The sequence below is a fragment of the Trachinotus anak genome, unplaced genomic scaffold (genome assembly GCF_046630095.1).
Source record: "Trachinotus anak isolate AG129_WGS33_773 ecotype Australia unplaced genomic scaffold, CSIRO_AGI_Tana_v1 ptg000019l, whole genome shotgun sequence".
Lineage (NCBI taxonomy): Eukaryota > Metazoa > Chordata > Actinopteri > Carangiformes > Carangidae > Trachinotus > Trachinotus anak.
The window spans coordinates 20,737,285-20,754,189 of NW_027273870.1; the positions used below are offsets into that span (position 1 = coordinate 20,737,285).

General features: G+C 40.2%; 2 protein-coding genes across 3 annotated transcripts in view; both read right to left on the minus strand.

Annotated features, from left to right (window-relative positions):
- frem3 (Fras1 related extracellular matrix 3) overlaps positions 1 to 5,887 on the minus strand; it is a 29,887-nt gene extending 24,000 nt beyond the window's left edge. The window contains exon 1 of the mRNA XM_071504510.1: positions 742 to 5,887. Coding sequence (XP_071360611.1) covers positions 742 to 5,770 — 5,029 coding nt within the window. The 5' untranslated portion in view covers positions 5,771 to 5,887. The remainder of the gene's footprint in view (positions 1 to 741) is intronic.
- Positions 5,888 to 11,645: 5,758 nt separating this feature from the next.
- Positions 11,646 to 16,905, minus strand: part of LOC139635965 (uncharacterized) — a 57,267-nt gene continuing 52,007 nt past the window's right edge. The window contains exon 10 of one of the 2 annotated variants that reach the window (XM_071503579.1): positions 11,646 to 12,297. The gene's annotated coding sequence lies outside the window, so the exon portion shown is untranslated. The remainder of the gene's footprint in view (positions 12,298 to 16,905) is intronic. The other variant, XM_071503578.1, reaches the window with a different exon arrangement.

The following is a 16,905-nucleotide window of genomic DNA, read 5'->3' on the forward strand; positions in this document are numbered from 1 at the left end:
TAATTATACAGTAAATTATTATTTCATTATGTACACATGGAATCTTAATTAAGTATCTTAACTTCTTAATTATATACATCAAGAACTAATCATTATTTGTCACATATTTTTCATCATTGCTACCAATAAGAAAGACCTTATTTTGTTCATCATTAAATTCATAATTTTCTATTATGGCAGAAAAATCTTCCTTCATGTCAGTGTTGCATGATAATGATCTTTAAGTAGTATTATATGATTCTTTTGTCTACTTGCTGCAAACACAACACTGACATTATCACCTAATAAAGCTGATATGGCTACCATGTTAGCAAACATTCCCTATTCACACATCAAGTAAATACAGAGCAACATTAGTATTTATCTGGAGTCATGCTTCTTGCCAGCTGAGAAATTCCATTTGGCTCTGTTTTGGTTCCCACCAACTTATGAGAAGAATATCTGGCTCTTTAACTAAATGCTCCACTGTGCTTACCTGCTAGCTGTTGCTAGTGAGTTTACAAGAGCTTTTTCTTCTACCTTCTACTGTTGGGTTGGATAATAGTGAACTGAACCAGTAAGGTTGTGGGCCATAAAACCAAAAAATGAGCAGAGAAGTGCTAAAATGCTCTGTAGTGGTAATAATTGAACAAATTTCTTCATATAACACACAGTAATTTCATTTAATGTTAAAAACTGTTAAAAGTTTTTAACTACAATGTTAAAAACTGTTGAAAATTTAATTGTGTTATATCAGCTTACCTTGTGTGAAGGTTTTGATGCTGTCATTGCCCAGGGCAGTGTTCATGATGAAGCCATGCAGAGGAGCCTCAGACACAATGTATTTCAAGGCCTTATGTGGACTGTCGCGATCCTCTGATCGAAGGGCCTTGCTGGTGATCACAAAGCCCAGGTGGCCTGTTTGGAGGACCTTCAGTGAGGCTGCAGCCTTATTGACCACAATCTGGGGCACACCATTGTCCACTGTGTTGATGTGAATGGTCATCATCTGGGGTTTGCGTGTCTCATACACAGTGTCAGGAAAGACATAAAAATCTGTATGTGTGCCATCAGTGACAGTGAAGGAGAAGCTGTCTTCATTGGTCTCAGTGCCATCATGCTTATAGCTGATAAGGTTCTCATTCAGGTCCTGTTTGGTGAAGGTTGAGATTGGTTGGGTGTTATTGAAAAGCAGTTGCCCGTGCACAGGTACCTGGGTGACTATGAAGCGCAACAGGTTGTCTGGGGTGTCCCGATCCTCAGCTGTAAGTTCAAATGGTGTGATGAGCTTGGTTTCTCCCTCTTCCACAACCAGCTTGTTTATAGTCAGGACAGGCTTTTTATTATCTACATCAGTGATGGACACTCTGAAGGTTCTGAAGACAGGATTGTAACCATCTGTTACCTCAAACTCAAAGCTGTCCATTTTCATCTCATCATCAGAGGTGTGGATATAGTAGATCTTGTTGCCAGCAAGCTGCAGTTGTGTGAATGTGGAAATGGGAACACCTGGGTGGTCAGTGCTCTCCAAGTGGCCTCTGCTTGGTGCTCTTGTGATGCTAAAGCTGAGATATTCATCAGGACTGTTGATGTCTGTGGTGCTGAGGAGGTCAGTGGTGAGAGTAACTTTCCCTCCTTCCTTGAGAGTCACACCTTTGTTTATAACATCTGGGAAGACCATGTCAATGCTTCCAATGTTGATGTAAAAGTAACGGTCAATAAGGGGATTAATACCATCTGTGACATCAAATTTCAGCAGGTCACGGATTCCCTCCTGGCCTGTGTGTACATATTGAATGAGCTGTCTGTCGATTTCATCCTGCGTGAAGTTCATCCCCAGAGTGATGTTGCCTAAAACATCACCAAATTTGCTGATTCGTTGGAGGTAGCCTTGGCCAGGGCCATACCGCACAATATATGTTAGGTCTTTGTCCTCAGAGTCAAGATCTGTGGCCTTTAAAACCCTGTTGCTGATGACTTTTGTCTCTCCAATCTCCACATCAAGACCATCGTTTATAGCCATCCTTGGCGTCTCATCATCAACGGGAATAACCATGATAAGCACTGTTTTTTCCACTTTATGTTTTCCATCTGAGAGTCTGACTTCAAAGCTGTCTTCTTTGGTCTCTGAGTCATCGTGCTCATAGACAATGTTGGACGCCTCTTTTATTTGCTCCAAGTTGAATTTATCCACAGGAACTGTACCAGTGCTGAGCTGCTGAACTATTGTACCATGCTTGGGGTTTTTGATAATCTCAAAGTGCAGATCATCCCCAGGGATGTCAGCATCAGCTGCATTCAGAATTGGTGTATCAATTACCAGACTCATGCCCTCCATTACCACAAACTCCCGAACAAAAATTTCAGGCTTCTCATCATTGGCTGGAATGATGACTATAGGGAAGAAATGGCGTTCAGAGAAGTTAATACCATCTGAACAACGGAAGGTGTAACGATCTTCCACTGGTTCAACACCTTTGTGGATGCTTTGAACGTAGTAAATATGACCATGGGCAACATCTTTAATGCTAAAGGCAGTGATGGCTGTCCCTGCCCTGGATTTCTCAGAGCCTGAGGCTGGGGAGATGTTTTCCACATAACCAGACGTTGGTTGGACGATGATGGTACACAGGATATCGTCATTGTCTGTGTCAATATCTTCAGCTTGGATGTGGTCCAGAGTAATGACATTTTTCTCCCCTTCCACAACAACAAACTGTTCTCCAACGCTCACTATAGGTGGAATGCTGTCAACAGGAAGGATGGTGACATGGACAGTCACACCCTGCACCTTATTGCCACCAACGACCCACTGTTCTGACAAATCAGATAGAGTAAGGTTAAAGGAGTCGTGTTTTCTGAACGGTCCAATTTCGCCAGATGTATGGGCATACACCACCACCCCGTTAATGATGTCCTCCTGGGTGAATCTCTCAGCGGGAGCACCATTAACCAGGATTTCACCCAGCCTTGGAGGTTCTTCAACAATAAAAGTGAGCATGAGGTCATCTGTGTCTTCATCACGGCCCTGAATGACATTGCTTGTAATCTCTGTTGCTCCATTCTCCAGAACATCGATGGAGGCTCCGAGCAGACCAGCTGGGAGCATAATTGTGGGGATCTCATCATCGACGGGCTCAATGGTGATTTTGATGGTGATGGGTACATCATGGAAACCATCACTGACATCAATCTTGATAACATCAATGAGGGATTCTTCTCCACCATGTATGTAACTTAGGCGCCCATTCGCAATGTCCTCAAGCACAAATGTTTCACCGTTTGACATATCGATCCCCAAGTACTGCAGATACCCATACCGAGGAATCTGGGCCACAGTAAAGATGATATTTTCATCATCTGTATCTGTGTCAGTGGCATGTAGCTCCTTCCTAGTAATGATATATGTGCTTCTTTCCAGAACAGTGAAACCTGTGTTGGTAATGAGTGGAGGCTTGTTGTCAACTGGCTGTAGGAAAATGGTAAATAGTCCCTCTGCTGTGTTACCAGCTGTGTCTTCCACAATGAATGTGAACTGAGCCACTTTTGGAGTGATGCCCAGCTCCTGGTCTGGAGGCTTGTAAGCTACTTTGTGGTGATTAACCTGGGCCTGTGTGAACTCTATAATTACAGTGTCAGGGCTGTCAGTCAGTACAATTTCCCCTAAGGGGACTGGATTGTTCTCATCTGTGTCAGTTGGGGACTTAGTGATGGTATACTTGAGGTCCCTGTCATCTGAATCTAAATCAGTATAACACAAGAATTTCTTCTTGAAGTGTGTCAGCTCATACTCTTGGACTGTCATGTGAAGGGTGGTGCCTGGGCAAAGCTCTGGGGCAAGGTCATCAACAGGGTGGATTTTGATTGTGAACATGTGCTCTCCTGATTGATTAGGTGGGTCATTATCATCTTGGACCCGGAACACAAACTGATCAATGACAGTGGTGGTACTATGGGGTCCAATGTGGCGATAAAACAGCTTTCCATCAAGAATATCCTGCTGAAACCACTCAGTCACCACCTGCTCAAACATCTCATCTGTCTCACTGAACTTCCAGGGAGATGGGTCAGATGGAGGCTCAACTTGCCTTAGCAGCAGCTCCCCAACAGCGGAGTAGGGTGCCTCTAAGATAAACTTTATTGTGGCGTCTTCCGAATCAATATCTGTTGCACTCAGGATGAAAGGAGAGATCTGCATTACTTCATTCTTGAACAGCAGCAGACCAGTGTTAGCATTGATAATAGGTGGCTCATCATCGGTGGGAGCAATAGTGATAGGGAACAAAAACTCCACTTCATTACTGCCATCAGTCATTCTAAAAATAATGTTGTCACTATAGGTATCGCTGCCATCATGCTGGTACACTACAATGCCAGCATCTAGATCAGCAGGTGTAAAGAATTTCCTGCGAGCTCCAAGAACGGTCAGGTCTCCATGCTTTAAGCCATCAACAACAGTAATTCTCACATCTTCAAGGTTATCCTCGTCACTAATCTCTAAATTCTGGGAGCTGGAGAGTGCTCGGGACTGCCCTTCAAACAATAACTGCCCTGTATTTTTGGTTGCTACAGGAGCCAAGGTATTCATAGGCTTCACCACAATCATAAAAGCAAATGCATCAGACGCAGCACCATCAGTGTCTACAATTTCAAACTCTAGCTGGAAAATCCTCTCTACCTCTGAGTCCTCTGAGGGTGGTTTATAGGCTATTTTAAGATCTTTGATGTCTCTCTGATAGAAGGAGGTGATGGGCAGGTTCTGATCATCTGTACTGATGATATAACCCTGCTGAGGGCTCAGCGGTGAAGTAATGTTGAAGATTAAATCATCTGGGTCAGATTCAATATCTTCAGCAGCCAGCATGTCGCTTGTAATAGCTGTCATCACAAACTGATCAACCTCCATCATCATCATTGCTACAAAGCTGGGTTTAGGAGCAGTATTCTCTGCACCCTCTCTGATTCTAACCATCATTTGGAAATGCTCTTGCATTATAGTATTGCCTTCATTATCTTGCAGCTCCACCATCATTGGAATATAGTCTCTGTTTGGTGAATTTGTTTTAGCGGTGTGCTTGTAGCGAATGCCCTGTTTCACAAACTCATCACAGTCAATCATTTGGCCATTGGTGGGGTTATTCAAAAGAGTGCCATACCTGGGAAGACCTCCAGCGCCGACCAGAGTGGTGATCTTACACTGTGTGACACCATCCTCAAAGGAAAACTCCAGAGCCTTTTTGTCAATAGGGTTGCTGTCACCATTGAGCTTTTCTACATTAAGAGGCATATTCCTGGTGAGGATCTCAAGCTGCTGGAAAACCACCTCCATTTCCAGCATGAAAGGGATAATAACTGTGTCCGTCTGGGAGTCGTAACGAAGCTGCAGCTTCACACGGTCTTTGCTGGGGCTCCGAGATCCAAAATGAGTGTATTTCACTTCATCCAGTCCAAATGAGCAGGGGAACTTTTTAGGGGTCAGCATCCCAGGTTTCTGGGCCAGTGGGTCATTGTCCAAAACTGTGATGTGGCAGCGGTCACCAGGCTGCACTTCTATTACCAGGTCATTCACAGGGTCCAGATACACAGACCTCCCAAAGGGGACCCTGATCCCATTGTTAGCAACGATGATGTTGTCTTCATTAGGTCCAGATCTGTGGTGATAGAGGTGAGCTGGGTCAAATGGCTCTGCACCTATTGAGGCAAAACAAAAGCTGAGAGAAAATGTCACAAGCAGGCATCTTAAATATGCCCACTTTTTACAAAGTTGGCAACTTTGCAGACAACCAGCCATGTCCACTGCTAATTGCCTTGCAATTTATTTTACAAGTCAGCAGTAGCAGGCAGATTATGCTCCCAAGTGGGGAAAAAGCATCAAAAAGTAAACTTCTTTCTGATGGTTTGGGCCTTGATTCTGTCCCCTCTGTCTCTCTCTGTTTCTGTGTGGCCACACAGAGACACAAGTGTGGTGAATGCTGCAGGGCTGTGCAGGTAATAATGAAACAGTAGACAGTGACAGACGCAGGCTCCTCCTTCTGTCAGCACAGGGGGGGAGCTTCCTGCCCCCATAGCTAATTTAAGAAAGACCATTGGACAAGACTGTGAAAGTGCTACCCCAGCCAACACCCACCCTTTGCCCCTTGTCTCACAGAAAAAAATTTGGGAGTAAAAGTCAGTGCAACAACTAATTTAACCTAATTTAGTGAAATCTGTACTCAATCAAAAACTTTTCACTGTCTCCATATTTTATTTAACTTTTGACGAATTTGAGAAATTGTATCTTTGTGATATAGATTTAGTAAGTGGATATGCTTTAGTGGTTTTCATATTATTTATAAATACATTTAAAAGTATGACAACCAAGATTTAATTTTGGAAGTTTGAGTGCATGGCACTGGCCTACAAATGGGTAAATGTATTAATAAAGATATCTTTGAGCTCCTGTGCATTAAAGTTTAACAAATGAAGCAATAAACAGCAATTGTTCTGGATAATATTTAATACTTTGATCAGTATTAAGATGATTTTGGTCAAGTAGTTTTACAAGTGGTTTAAAAGCATCCCCTGATCTATCATTACTATGAGTTAATGGTAAAATGCAGAAATGTAATTCAATCATGATAGATTTCTTCAGTTTTTGTATTGAAGAGAATCTAGATTAGGTAGATTTGCAACACTCAGCATGGATTTGAGTTCTTACCTCAACCTAGGAGTTACTGAAAATTCAAAAATGAAACTTAATTATTGTCATCAGCAAGATGAGACAATAAACATGAACTGTGTGAAAAAATCCAAAGGCTTTTGTGCTGTGTTCACAAGTAAGGGTGCGTGAGGTCGTGTCAGAGGGACACCTCGGCACCGGAGTGGCAATTATTCCCACAGTGAGGGACAATAACCTGGCATCAGCTGGCAGGACAGGTGGATGGACACTGTTTGGTCTCTAACAAGCAGAGAAAAAACAACACAGCCAAAACACTGCTCATGTGCTTAGTGTTTTGTCAAATGAGTGCCCTTTAAGCTGTAGTTGCTAAGCCAACATTAGTCGCTGGCTAGGACTTAAAACACATGGTATCCAATGTTGATATCCCTTTTCTTATTGTGTCAGTGTGTAATTTAAGATATTTGATGCAGGATGTTGTTTTTTTCAAAAAATGTACATGTAAAATATAGTTCCAACAACACATCAAATTTTATCTTAACGGGGAGACTTGAAATGTATGAATAAAATACTTTTATACTGAAGCACAGCATGGAGACATCAAGCAGTCATACTGGTGAGAATGTGAGAATGTGAGAATGTGTACTCAGTATGGTGCACAAGGTCATGTTAAGATAAAAATACCTAGTAGCCTTTTATGGACCATCTTTTGAGTTGGGCTTGACACACGATGAAGTGATCTGTGCACATTGCGCAAACATTTTCACAAATTATTTTTCTTGTAATGCTAGGAATTTTTGACATTTTTACACTGTACTGTCAATGACATAGTGATGATACATTGCTACCTATAAGGACAAATCTTATTAGGTTGAGCACTGATAACAAGTGCTTCTGATCAGCGAATCCCCCTCTAAACTTAAGTTATTATTCTGAAAGGGTTCCCCTCTTTACTGGACATGATAATGCTTTTAGGAAAACACTGTGAACCTCTCAGCAACCTTCCCATAAGTGTGGGCCAAATAGCAGACATGCCATTTGCATCCAGGCATTCTGTATCACACTTTTCATTGCATCCTCTAAATAAATCTTGCCCTCCTCACTTGACCGACCAAGAATAAAAAGGGGGCACACACCACAGGGTGTAACTATAGAAACAAACACAGCAGTCTTTTAATACTTTGTTATTCTTGGATTTCACTCACATTCCTCTCATGGTGAAGACCTGTCCTGCAAAATATCAAGACTCATGGATTTCAGACATTTATCATTTGTGTTTGTATTCATATTGAAGAGAAAACTCTGATATTGTTTCATGGGCCATGAAACATGAGAAATGACACTGCCTCTCCAGCGACAGTACTGTATAAGTTAATGTAAAACAGCCTCTAAATATGTCTGTTCTGGAGCTGCAGTCATAGCATTCATTAATCCATTAGTTTGCCTTTGTCCTAATTAGACATTAAAGACATGACTTGACTTAGCACCTAAGGTTAACGGAGAGAGACGCTGGGTCGAGGCCAGCACTGCTGCCCAGGATCAACTCTTCATCTAAGGGGCAGCTCATGATGACAACAGACACTAATGACCTCATGATAGATGGAAAACAAAGCCCAAGTAGATCCCATACCTTTATCCTAAACAGCCACCCAGAGACAAGATGGGATTTCCTTTCTTTCCTCTCAGAACAGTTGTTAAGCTCTTCAGAAACATGTTTTCCTTAAATAAAACAGAATGCAAAGTTCTTAAGTAAACACCTGTGTTTACTTAAGAAGCCATCATGACACATTTGTCATAATGTGTCATGATGGCTTGCCATGAAATTTTGCACCAACATTCATGAATCCTTATGACTTTGGTGATTCTAACACCATGTCTTGAGGTTTCTTGTTTTTGGCCACAACAGGCAGATATATCTAGAGAAAAGCTCTAAAAACCCGGAGGAGTTGATACAGACCAAAAAAGGAGATAAAGTTAAAGATAATATTGGACTTACACCACTCATCACCACTTATGTTCATAACTGGTTTCCACAGCCCCTAAGTAGCAAGTTTTTGAAGGTTTATCCTCTTCTAGCGCCATCAACAGGTTTATTTAAGTCTCGTCTATACCCATCAGCCTCAGCTGTACTTTGTGTTTCGCGCTAAGTCGGAAATGTAATGTCACCCTCACATGCTATGAGGGTGACATGGAAAACATAACAGCTGTTAAACATCAACATGACACCATTGTTGCTGTGATCATGTTAGCATGCTGACCTTACATTAAATTGAAATGTAGCACAGAACCAAATCAAAAGTTACAAAACTTTTTTCAACATCTGGGAAATTCTGTACAGACACTATATATCTGTCATCATGGGTCATTGGCAGTAAATAATACCTGACTTAGAAAGTATGATATAAAATTAACTTATCTGTGATGTAATCCGAGTTTAGGTGTAAAATTAATACAAAAAGAAAATCTAATATAAAATATATTATTTCTAAATTAAGACAATTTAGTTGATTTAGTGGTGTCAAAAATAGGTCAGGAAATAATAGACTTAAATCATTATAACATTCCACTATGTAGCACGCTGACAGAAGCGATAATGGATGTTTTCCCTCTACAAAAGTTTTAGTTTTAGTGTTCATTCCTCACATTCTGAGCGTGTCCTTCACACTTATCACTCGAGAACATCTCAGCCATTCATGTGACTGACGAACAGCTAAGTCCAGCTGTGCTGAACATTTGTAGGTGAGTGTTACTGTCAGTGTGTGTGTGTATGTGTGTGTGTCAGTGTGTCTAGAGACAATGCAGAAGGTCAAATACAGGTAAAGGTCTACTCTAAAGCATAAGAGTCACTCTCCTGGTCAGACGCACACGCACTGCTCCTGCTGCATTTTGTACAGTGAATACAGAAACTCCAGTGCACTGAGGAGAATATAATATCTGCTGAATACATTAAAACACAAATACAGTTAAACACAATCAGATGAACACACTCAAAAATACACTGGTTCACAAACTCTCTTGTCTAGTAAAAACAAGTTTTTCAAAAACATGGTTTATCCACCATCATGTCAGTGCTTCACTATAGAGATGTTACTCATCTTCTCTGGATGAAGTTTATCATTATGCTTTGTTACAGGAGACAGATGTCCTTCATCATTATGATAAAATATATGATAAAAATAGGCTGGTCCCCAAAAACAACATGAAGCTAGCTACACAGGTAATTTGTCTTTAATAGTTAGTGACAGTGGAGATAAAAATGGAAACACTGGACGAGAAAGAAGGGTATGACATGCAAAAAATGTCCTTGGCTGACATCAAACCACAGATGTTATTTGGAGTTATTAATTTCCACTTCCTTGCATTATATAATTGCAAAACAATAATGAACATCTAATCCCACTGAAGTGATTTCAAACTTTTAACCAAGAACATAATTAGAGGTGTTTGTGTACGTTTATGTACTTGTGCTTTCGTGTGACTTAACAATGTGTACCTGTTGTGTTTGCTCTGTGCATACTGTGATTACTCAGTCTCACAGTCTCACTCTACTTAACTGTAGAATGTGTGAAGTCATTCAGGAAAGTAGCTCTGACAGATTCTTTGAAAACAAGCTTTGACATCAGAGAGATGGTTCGCCCCTAATAAACTCCTTGTCTCCTCAGAATAGCCGAAGAAGATTGCCCTTACATTCTCTTTGCTCTAGCGCTACTCGCTAGCATCCTAATCATCCGGCCTGTTGTAAATATACACAGCGTATAAATAGAGGATACTGAGACCTGAGACGATTGGATCCAGTTCCGAGGAGGAAGAGGTTTTTTTTCTGCTGTACTGAGTGGTTTGGGGCAGGGTGTCCATGACTGTGGTCAGGTTTGAGGGTACGCGCACAAATTTTAGAACCGCTCCTGCCGTCACTGCTGCACCGCAGGCTCAGTGCAGCATTTCATCTGCTTAATGGTGGATTAAAGCATCCTGTGGGCAGATTGATATAGGCTGGTGCTATCACTTGTCTTTAAAGGAGAGCAGAAGCCCATGGAAACAGGCTGGATATAGCAGCTGGATCAGACCCAAACACTGGGCAACACATCACTGTAGATGGAAATATTGTGAAAATGTTATAAGCCTTATGAAATTAAACAGGACTCTGAAGCCATATATATATATATATATATATATATATATATATATATATATATATATATATATATATATATATATATATATATATATATACACACACACACACACATATATATATATATATATGCTATTCCTTTAGTTTGGTTCTCAAAACCCACATAGCAGTAAATTGAACTGTATTGTCTATTAAATAGCACTTACCTTACTCACACTGAAATATTTGATATAACGCATCACAAAAACATCATTCTTCCTTCATCCAAGCCCCTGTTTAAGGTTTAATTTGCACCAATCATGATGAAACTACACATTTACTCCTAGACAACACTGGTTCCAAAAAGAGAAACCGGGCTACTGACCCAGGAATGTGTGCAGCACAGTGTTGGGGGATTCCTGTCTTTTAACACTGTCACTTTGAACTATATGTGTTTGCACCTGGAGCTCGTGTTTGCATTACAGTAGAACAAGCCAGGAGCTTTCTGAAGAACAGTTTGTTGAGGTCAGCAGGGGAACAGAAAAGATACAGTATGGTGTACTTAACAAATGTAAAGAAATTGACCTAATAAATATTTTTTTCAGATCAAAGAAGCTAAAAAGGCATTGTTCCCCTTTCCTTCAGTCCATCTTTTTTTAGTTGGACATAAATAGGATTCTTATCTTACTCATGTCAGCAGAAATATTAAGTTTTGCATCTACACCAGGCTGTTCAGGATTATATGACAGCCTGTTGGTTAAATTTTGGGAATTTCCTTAGTTTTGAAGCCAAGATTAATCAAAACGGCTATAACTGCTGACTCAAATAATTGTCTTCTAATGGTATATAATCCCAAAAACATGTGGAACAAAGTTAGAAATGACATTCACATCACAGCAATTTTTCAGCGTAACAGAAACTTTAATACTACAGAATGGGAAGAGCACGGAAAAGCAAAAGGGCATCTACAAAAATAATATTGCATCATTCATTTATACAAGAACACTGATTTAAATCTGACAGTCATGTACTGTCTTGTTTCATTATATGTTTTTGTTATATACTGCATGCCAAAAATACTGGTATGTGAAAAAAGGTGCTGTGTAAAATGTAAAGTGTGTAAAGAGTAGTTTTAGGTTAAAAGGTTGTGAGCCTACATTTGAGGATATCTTGGGGAAGTGGAAGTGACTATAGGCTGCCAATTCTTGTATTTACACTTATATTGCAATACAACACAAATATTTACATTATGTATTCACCATCAATATGGTAATTAATAATAATTTAAAAACCATTTTTATGTCTACCTTATTGTGAAATTATATTAAAAATATTAACACTTAGTCAACACACTTGATGACACTTTTCAATACATACAAATTATGCTATCAATAAAATCAGTAAAAAGCCAAGCTCAGCTGACATTTAGTTTGGAAAAAGCTGCTGTGTTACAACAAATTTCCAACAGGAAGGCAACAGCCAATGAAGTTTCTCACACAGTATGAAGAGAAGTGTCCTTAGGTCACTTGAGTTTATGAGTCTTTTCTTCAATCTGAGAGAAAGAAAGAAAAAAAGGAAAAGATCAAATAAGACAATGTATTTTGACCCACAGTCATGTGTCCTGCAATCACCTGCTTTTTGTAACTTGTAACTTCTGCTTTGGCCAAGTTTATGTGGCCTTTGCCATGACCTTTGACCTTTATAGAGAAACATCTGTTTGAGGGAAAGGATAGCTGACATAATCCCACTCCACATCTATTGATGTGATTTATGCTTAACCATTAAGCAGCTGCAAAAAACCACTGTATAGCCCAAGGGTGAAGTGACAACAGCACTGGGAGGGTTCGTCTCTGGATTTATCCAAACATTTGTCTAAAGAAAGATGTAGCTCTGTTAATGATGTTTTTACAATAATTACTTGAGGACAGTGGCTGATGCTTTCAACACGGTTTAGAGCCCACTTACTGACAATCATTCAAACTCATATCGTTTCTGTCAAAGACGTGTTTTGTTCTCACAAATCCCACAATCTAAAATTTGACCTGAGTTAATCTGAACTGCATCCAATATAAAGGAGTTTGGTTTTAGACCAGTCATGTGACTACTGGGGCTCAGGTTGCAGGTGAGACTTCACATTGATCTTATGGCTGTGCTTGAGCTGAGTCACAGGGATAGATAGGGATCTGTGGAGACCAGTTAGCCACTATAGTGAAACCTAGCCGCTGAAAGACTGGACATTCCAGGGGGGATTTAGGAGTGTGGAGGAAAATTCTCAACTGAATCCCTTGCAAGGATGTTCATCCTTTTCAGTCACTCACAAATGGAAAATCCACAAATACTATTCAGGTAAAACAATGTGACAACTGTTTTGAGGGTAAAATTTGCTCTTTTTGGTCTGTTTTCTACTTAATTTGTATCTGAAACAAGCATGAAGTCTCTTTGTGGAGACTGAAGACATGGATAGGAAGTTTAAATCTTCACTGGTAACATTGCTGATAGTGTGAGAGGACATTAACGCAAAGCTAAACACATCTAAATTACATCCATGTCATTGAACTGATCTATTTCGTAAAGTGATGAATGTCTTTATTGGTGCTGTTGACATGACAGGGGGTGTGCACAAAAACAGAAGTCGTAACAACTGCAGCGATAAAGTGCATCAGACCTGATGGATTGATTGATTACTCCAAGGTTAAGGCACTAGAATGTAGAGGGATGTTTTTCATAAAAAAACAAGATGCAGATGTGTGGCTCAGCTGTGAATAATCTAAATATTAGTTCAAAGAAAATATGCAAGCAATAAAATCTTAGAAATGTTCAAGTAATGCAGAAAATACTGTGTAAAAATCCATATTATACAGATTTTGTGTGTGATTTAGCATTCAGTTTAGAATTCAGACTTGAATTGGTTTGAGGCCCAGTCACAGCTGCATTCAAAACGGGAAAATATTTTGACGAAATCAGTGAATTTGCTCGGGAGGCAGAGTAAATTCACACAAATATTTTGCATCAAGCTCAACTTTCATGAACATGACACTGTGAATTTGATGCAAGCCGGTATGACAGTGCTGACATTTGTGGGTCAAGTTGTTGTAACTTATAAGGTGTGTTGCACCATTCACTTTCGTTTAATTCACCTCCGTCAGAATATGCACTGCTCCCCAAAAAAAGCAACATTTTTGAGACAGTACAGGATTAAATGGTACATCTTTTATATGAAATGTGTGAACTTTGGTTCGGAAGCTTGCTAGCACATAGAGCTTTTGTTTCCCTTCAGCAACTTCAGCTTGGAGAGCTGCTGTGACTGACTAGCACTAGTGTGTTATCGGCTAGCCCGCCAGCTGCAGTTAGCTTCTATGCTTCAAGCATCCAGCGCCACCTGCTCAGCAAAGACATGCAAATAAAATGACCAAGCTTTAAGGTCAGACAGTATTGACATTAGCTTGTTCACTTACTTTGCCACCTGCTACCTTGTACTCATTATTATCATTGGTGGTGTAACATAGTTCATGTTTCAACATGTCTAAGGATTTAACATTTTTAGGAACTTTCATTCAACATCATCTGAGATTCCACCTGAGCTCACTTTAAACTGTGTGTGAATGATGAGAGACTGAGATGTAATAAAGCCACGGTGTGACTCTGACAGTTTGACACTGCCTGAGGAATGTGGAGCCAATGCCAGAGGCAATACCAGCAGGTGAATCAATGGCCGTCTGTCAGCAGGCCTCCCAATCACAGCAGCCCTGCCAACTGCACAAAACCAGGCCAGGAATGTCTAAACCAGCCTAGAGATGACAATAGGAGAGGACAAGGCTGGCTATAGGGATTGTTTTGTCCATTACTCTGTTCCAGACTTAAATATCATGACAACTGTGGGATGCCATAACATTTGGTACAGACATTCATTGTTCCCGGATGAGGTATTCTACTGGCTCTGGTGAACTGAGGCGTCTTCCTCTCCTGCCACCTTTGGACTTTTCATCTTGTGCCATCAGCTGGTCACATTCCTACTAAATTCATACTAAACTAAACTGGGGAAGCTGGTAAACATTACCTTCTAAACATTAGTATGTTAACACTGTCAGTATGAGCATGCCATTTATCATTGCAGCTAAGTACAGCCTTACAGAGCTTGTTAGCATGATTAGATGATTTATGAAGTCTAGAATTTCAATCATGAGGAATGCCTTAATCAGACATTGTTAATACACATCTAGGCTTACAACCTGATTTATTTTACAAAAGAAGCTATATGTAGCTGTTATGTTACGGGGCTCATAAAGCTGTAAACACACATATTTTTGGGTGAAGTCACAATAGAAGAGCAGCGATTTCTTCCTTCTGTGCCACATAATACAAATATGTATCTAATCTTGTCCCCGGGGAACCACCAACGCAAACAAAACTGCTGCTCACCAGTGATCATGACAAACTTCTAAACTGCAGTAAGTTGTCATTACTTCAACACAAATTGGACAGCTGTTTCCTCTTTACTGAAGGTGAAATGCAAAAAAAGAACAAAGCATTAGTGAGCATTAATAACTACAGAGCAGAGGCAGCTCGGTCACTAGATCACAAAATGTCAAAGGTGTGATTGTTCACAACTAACCCACTGTGAGTCCACATTATAAGACTGAAGTGCTGACTCTATTTCTGTGTTCTCTACAAATTGTTTTAACTATGCTACCCCCTCCTTTTTTCCTTTGTTGAGAGACGTGCAGCATGGTGTGAAAGTGAAACATGCACTGCTAAACTAAGCCCTATAAATGCTTTGCAGGCCACCTGCCAAAGTATGGACTGAAGTTGTAAAATGACTAAAGTGTAAATAGTGAAGGTCAAGGCCTTTCATACTCCGACATGTCTTCAAATAAAAGGACAGGTTGGGGCATCAGGGAAAGTAGAAGTGCGAAGACTTTCTTTTACATTGCTTCAGTACTAATTCCTAATAAATGGTTTATAAATGATAAATAATAATCTACTAATACTTTATGGGGCAATATAAACAATTATTAGAACAACCTTTGGCCAAATTGTGCATCGTTTTTTCCTGCTACAGCATGACACTTTGCCTTTTTAGCTTTTTACTAATGAAGTGTTCAATTACAACTGATAAAAGCCTTTATAAAAGGTGCCATAGCAGAAAGTGTTACACATGCTTTGTTCCTGTCACTTAAAATCATTAGATGTGTGCTTCCCTTTGGCTGTTGGGTTTGTGAGGGAGAAATGAGGCTCTGCTTTAAGGTGACATCAAGACAAGCCAGTGAACAGTTTTTCATGTCTCCATCTATTTTTCCCACAGATATGGTTTTTAATTTGTTTCAGGTTCTGTCATGTGCAGTGGTCTTGTTGAAATGTATCCTGGTTTGGGCTTCACATCACAGCAGCCGCCACACATCTGATTCTGCAGAGACTTGTTCAATGACAGGCAAAGAATGTGAGCCAGTTGACTCTGACATTGAGGCCACATTATTCTCCTGCAGTCACTGTGAACCCTTTAATTAGGATTGTCTGACCTATGACCTTTGGAAAGGACAACCCCAGAACCTCTTCAGGTCAAGGAACCAAAGAGGAGAAAGCACAAACCCCATGGTTTTGATAAAGAGGAATGACACAGGAAGCTAACTTGTGAGACATGGAGGAAGGAATTGATCTGCAGCTCATAATGTAATGACAGCACCTGGAAAATTTCTGGATTGGTTTCAGTTGACCTCATTTATCAGTGACTCACCTCTTTCAACAAATGCACACCATGACCTCATAAAGGGCTCAGTTTCAAAACAAACTCACCTGAATAGTTTGGGAAACAATCAGCTTGTCCCCTTGCTCCGTTTTGTTTGGTGCACAATTCCTAATATGTTGACAGGGTGTAAAGGGAAAAGCATCCCCATAACACCACTGACAGATTTATTTTCCTGATGTTTTGTCCAAGAATGGACAGTTGTATTCCTGGAATGACTGGTAAATATTTTGCACTTATAAATTAGACCTGTAACAAGTGAAACTGAACACTTGACCTTGGACACAGGATGTCCAAGCTGCACGACCAACAGCTCTTTGTCTGCTAACGATTTCCAGGGATTCTTCCATAACCTCATTTCCTTTAAAGCCCCAGAAAACTTCAGTCTTAATTTCTCCATTACATGAACTTATATGAATA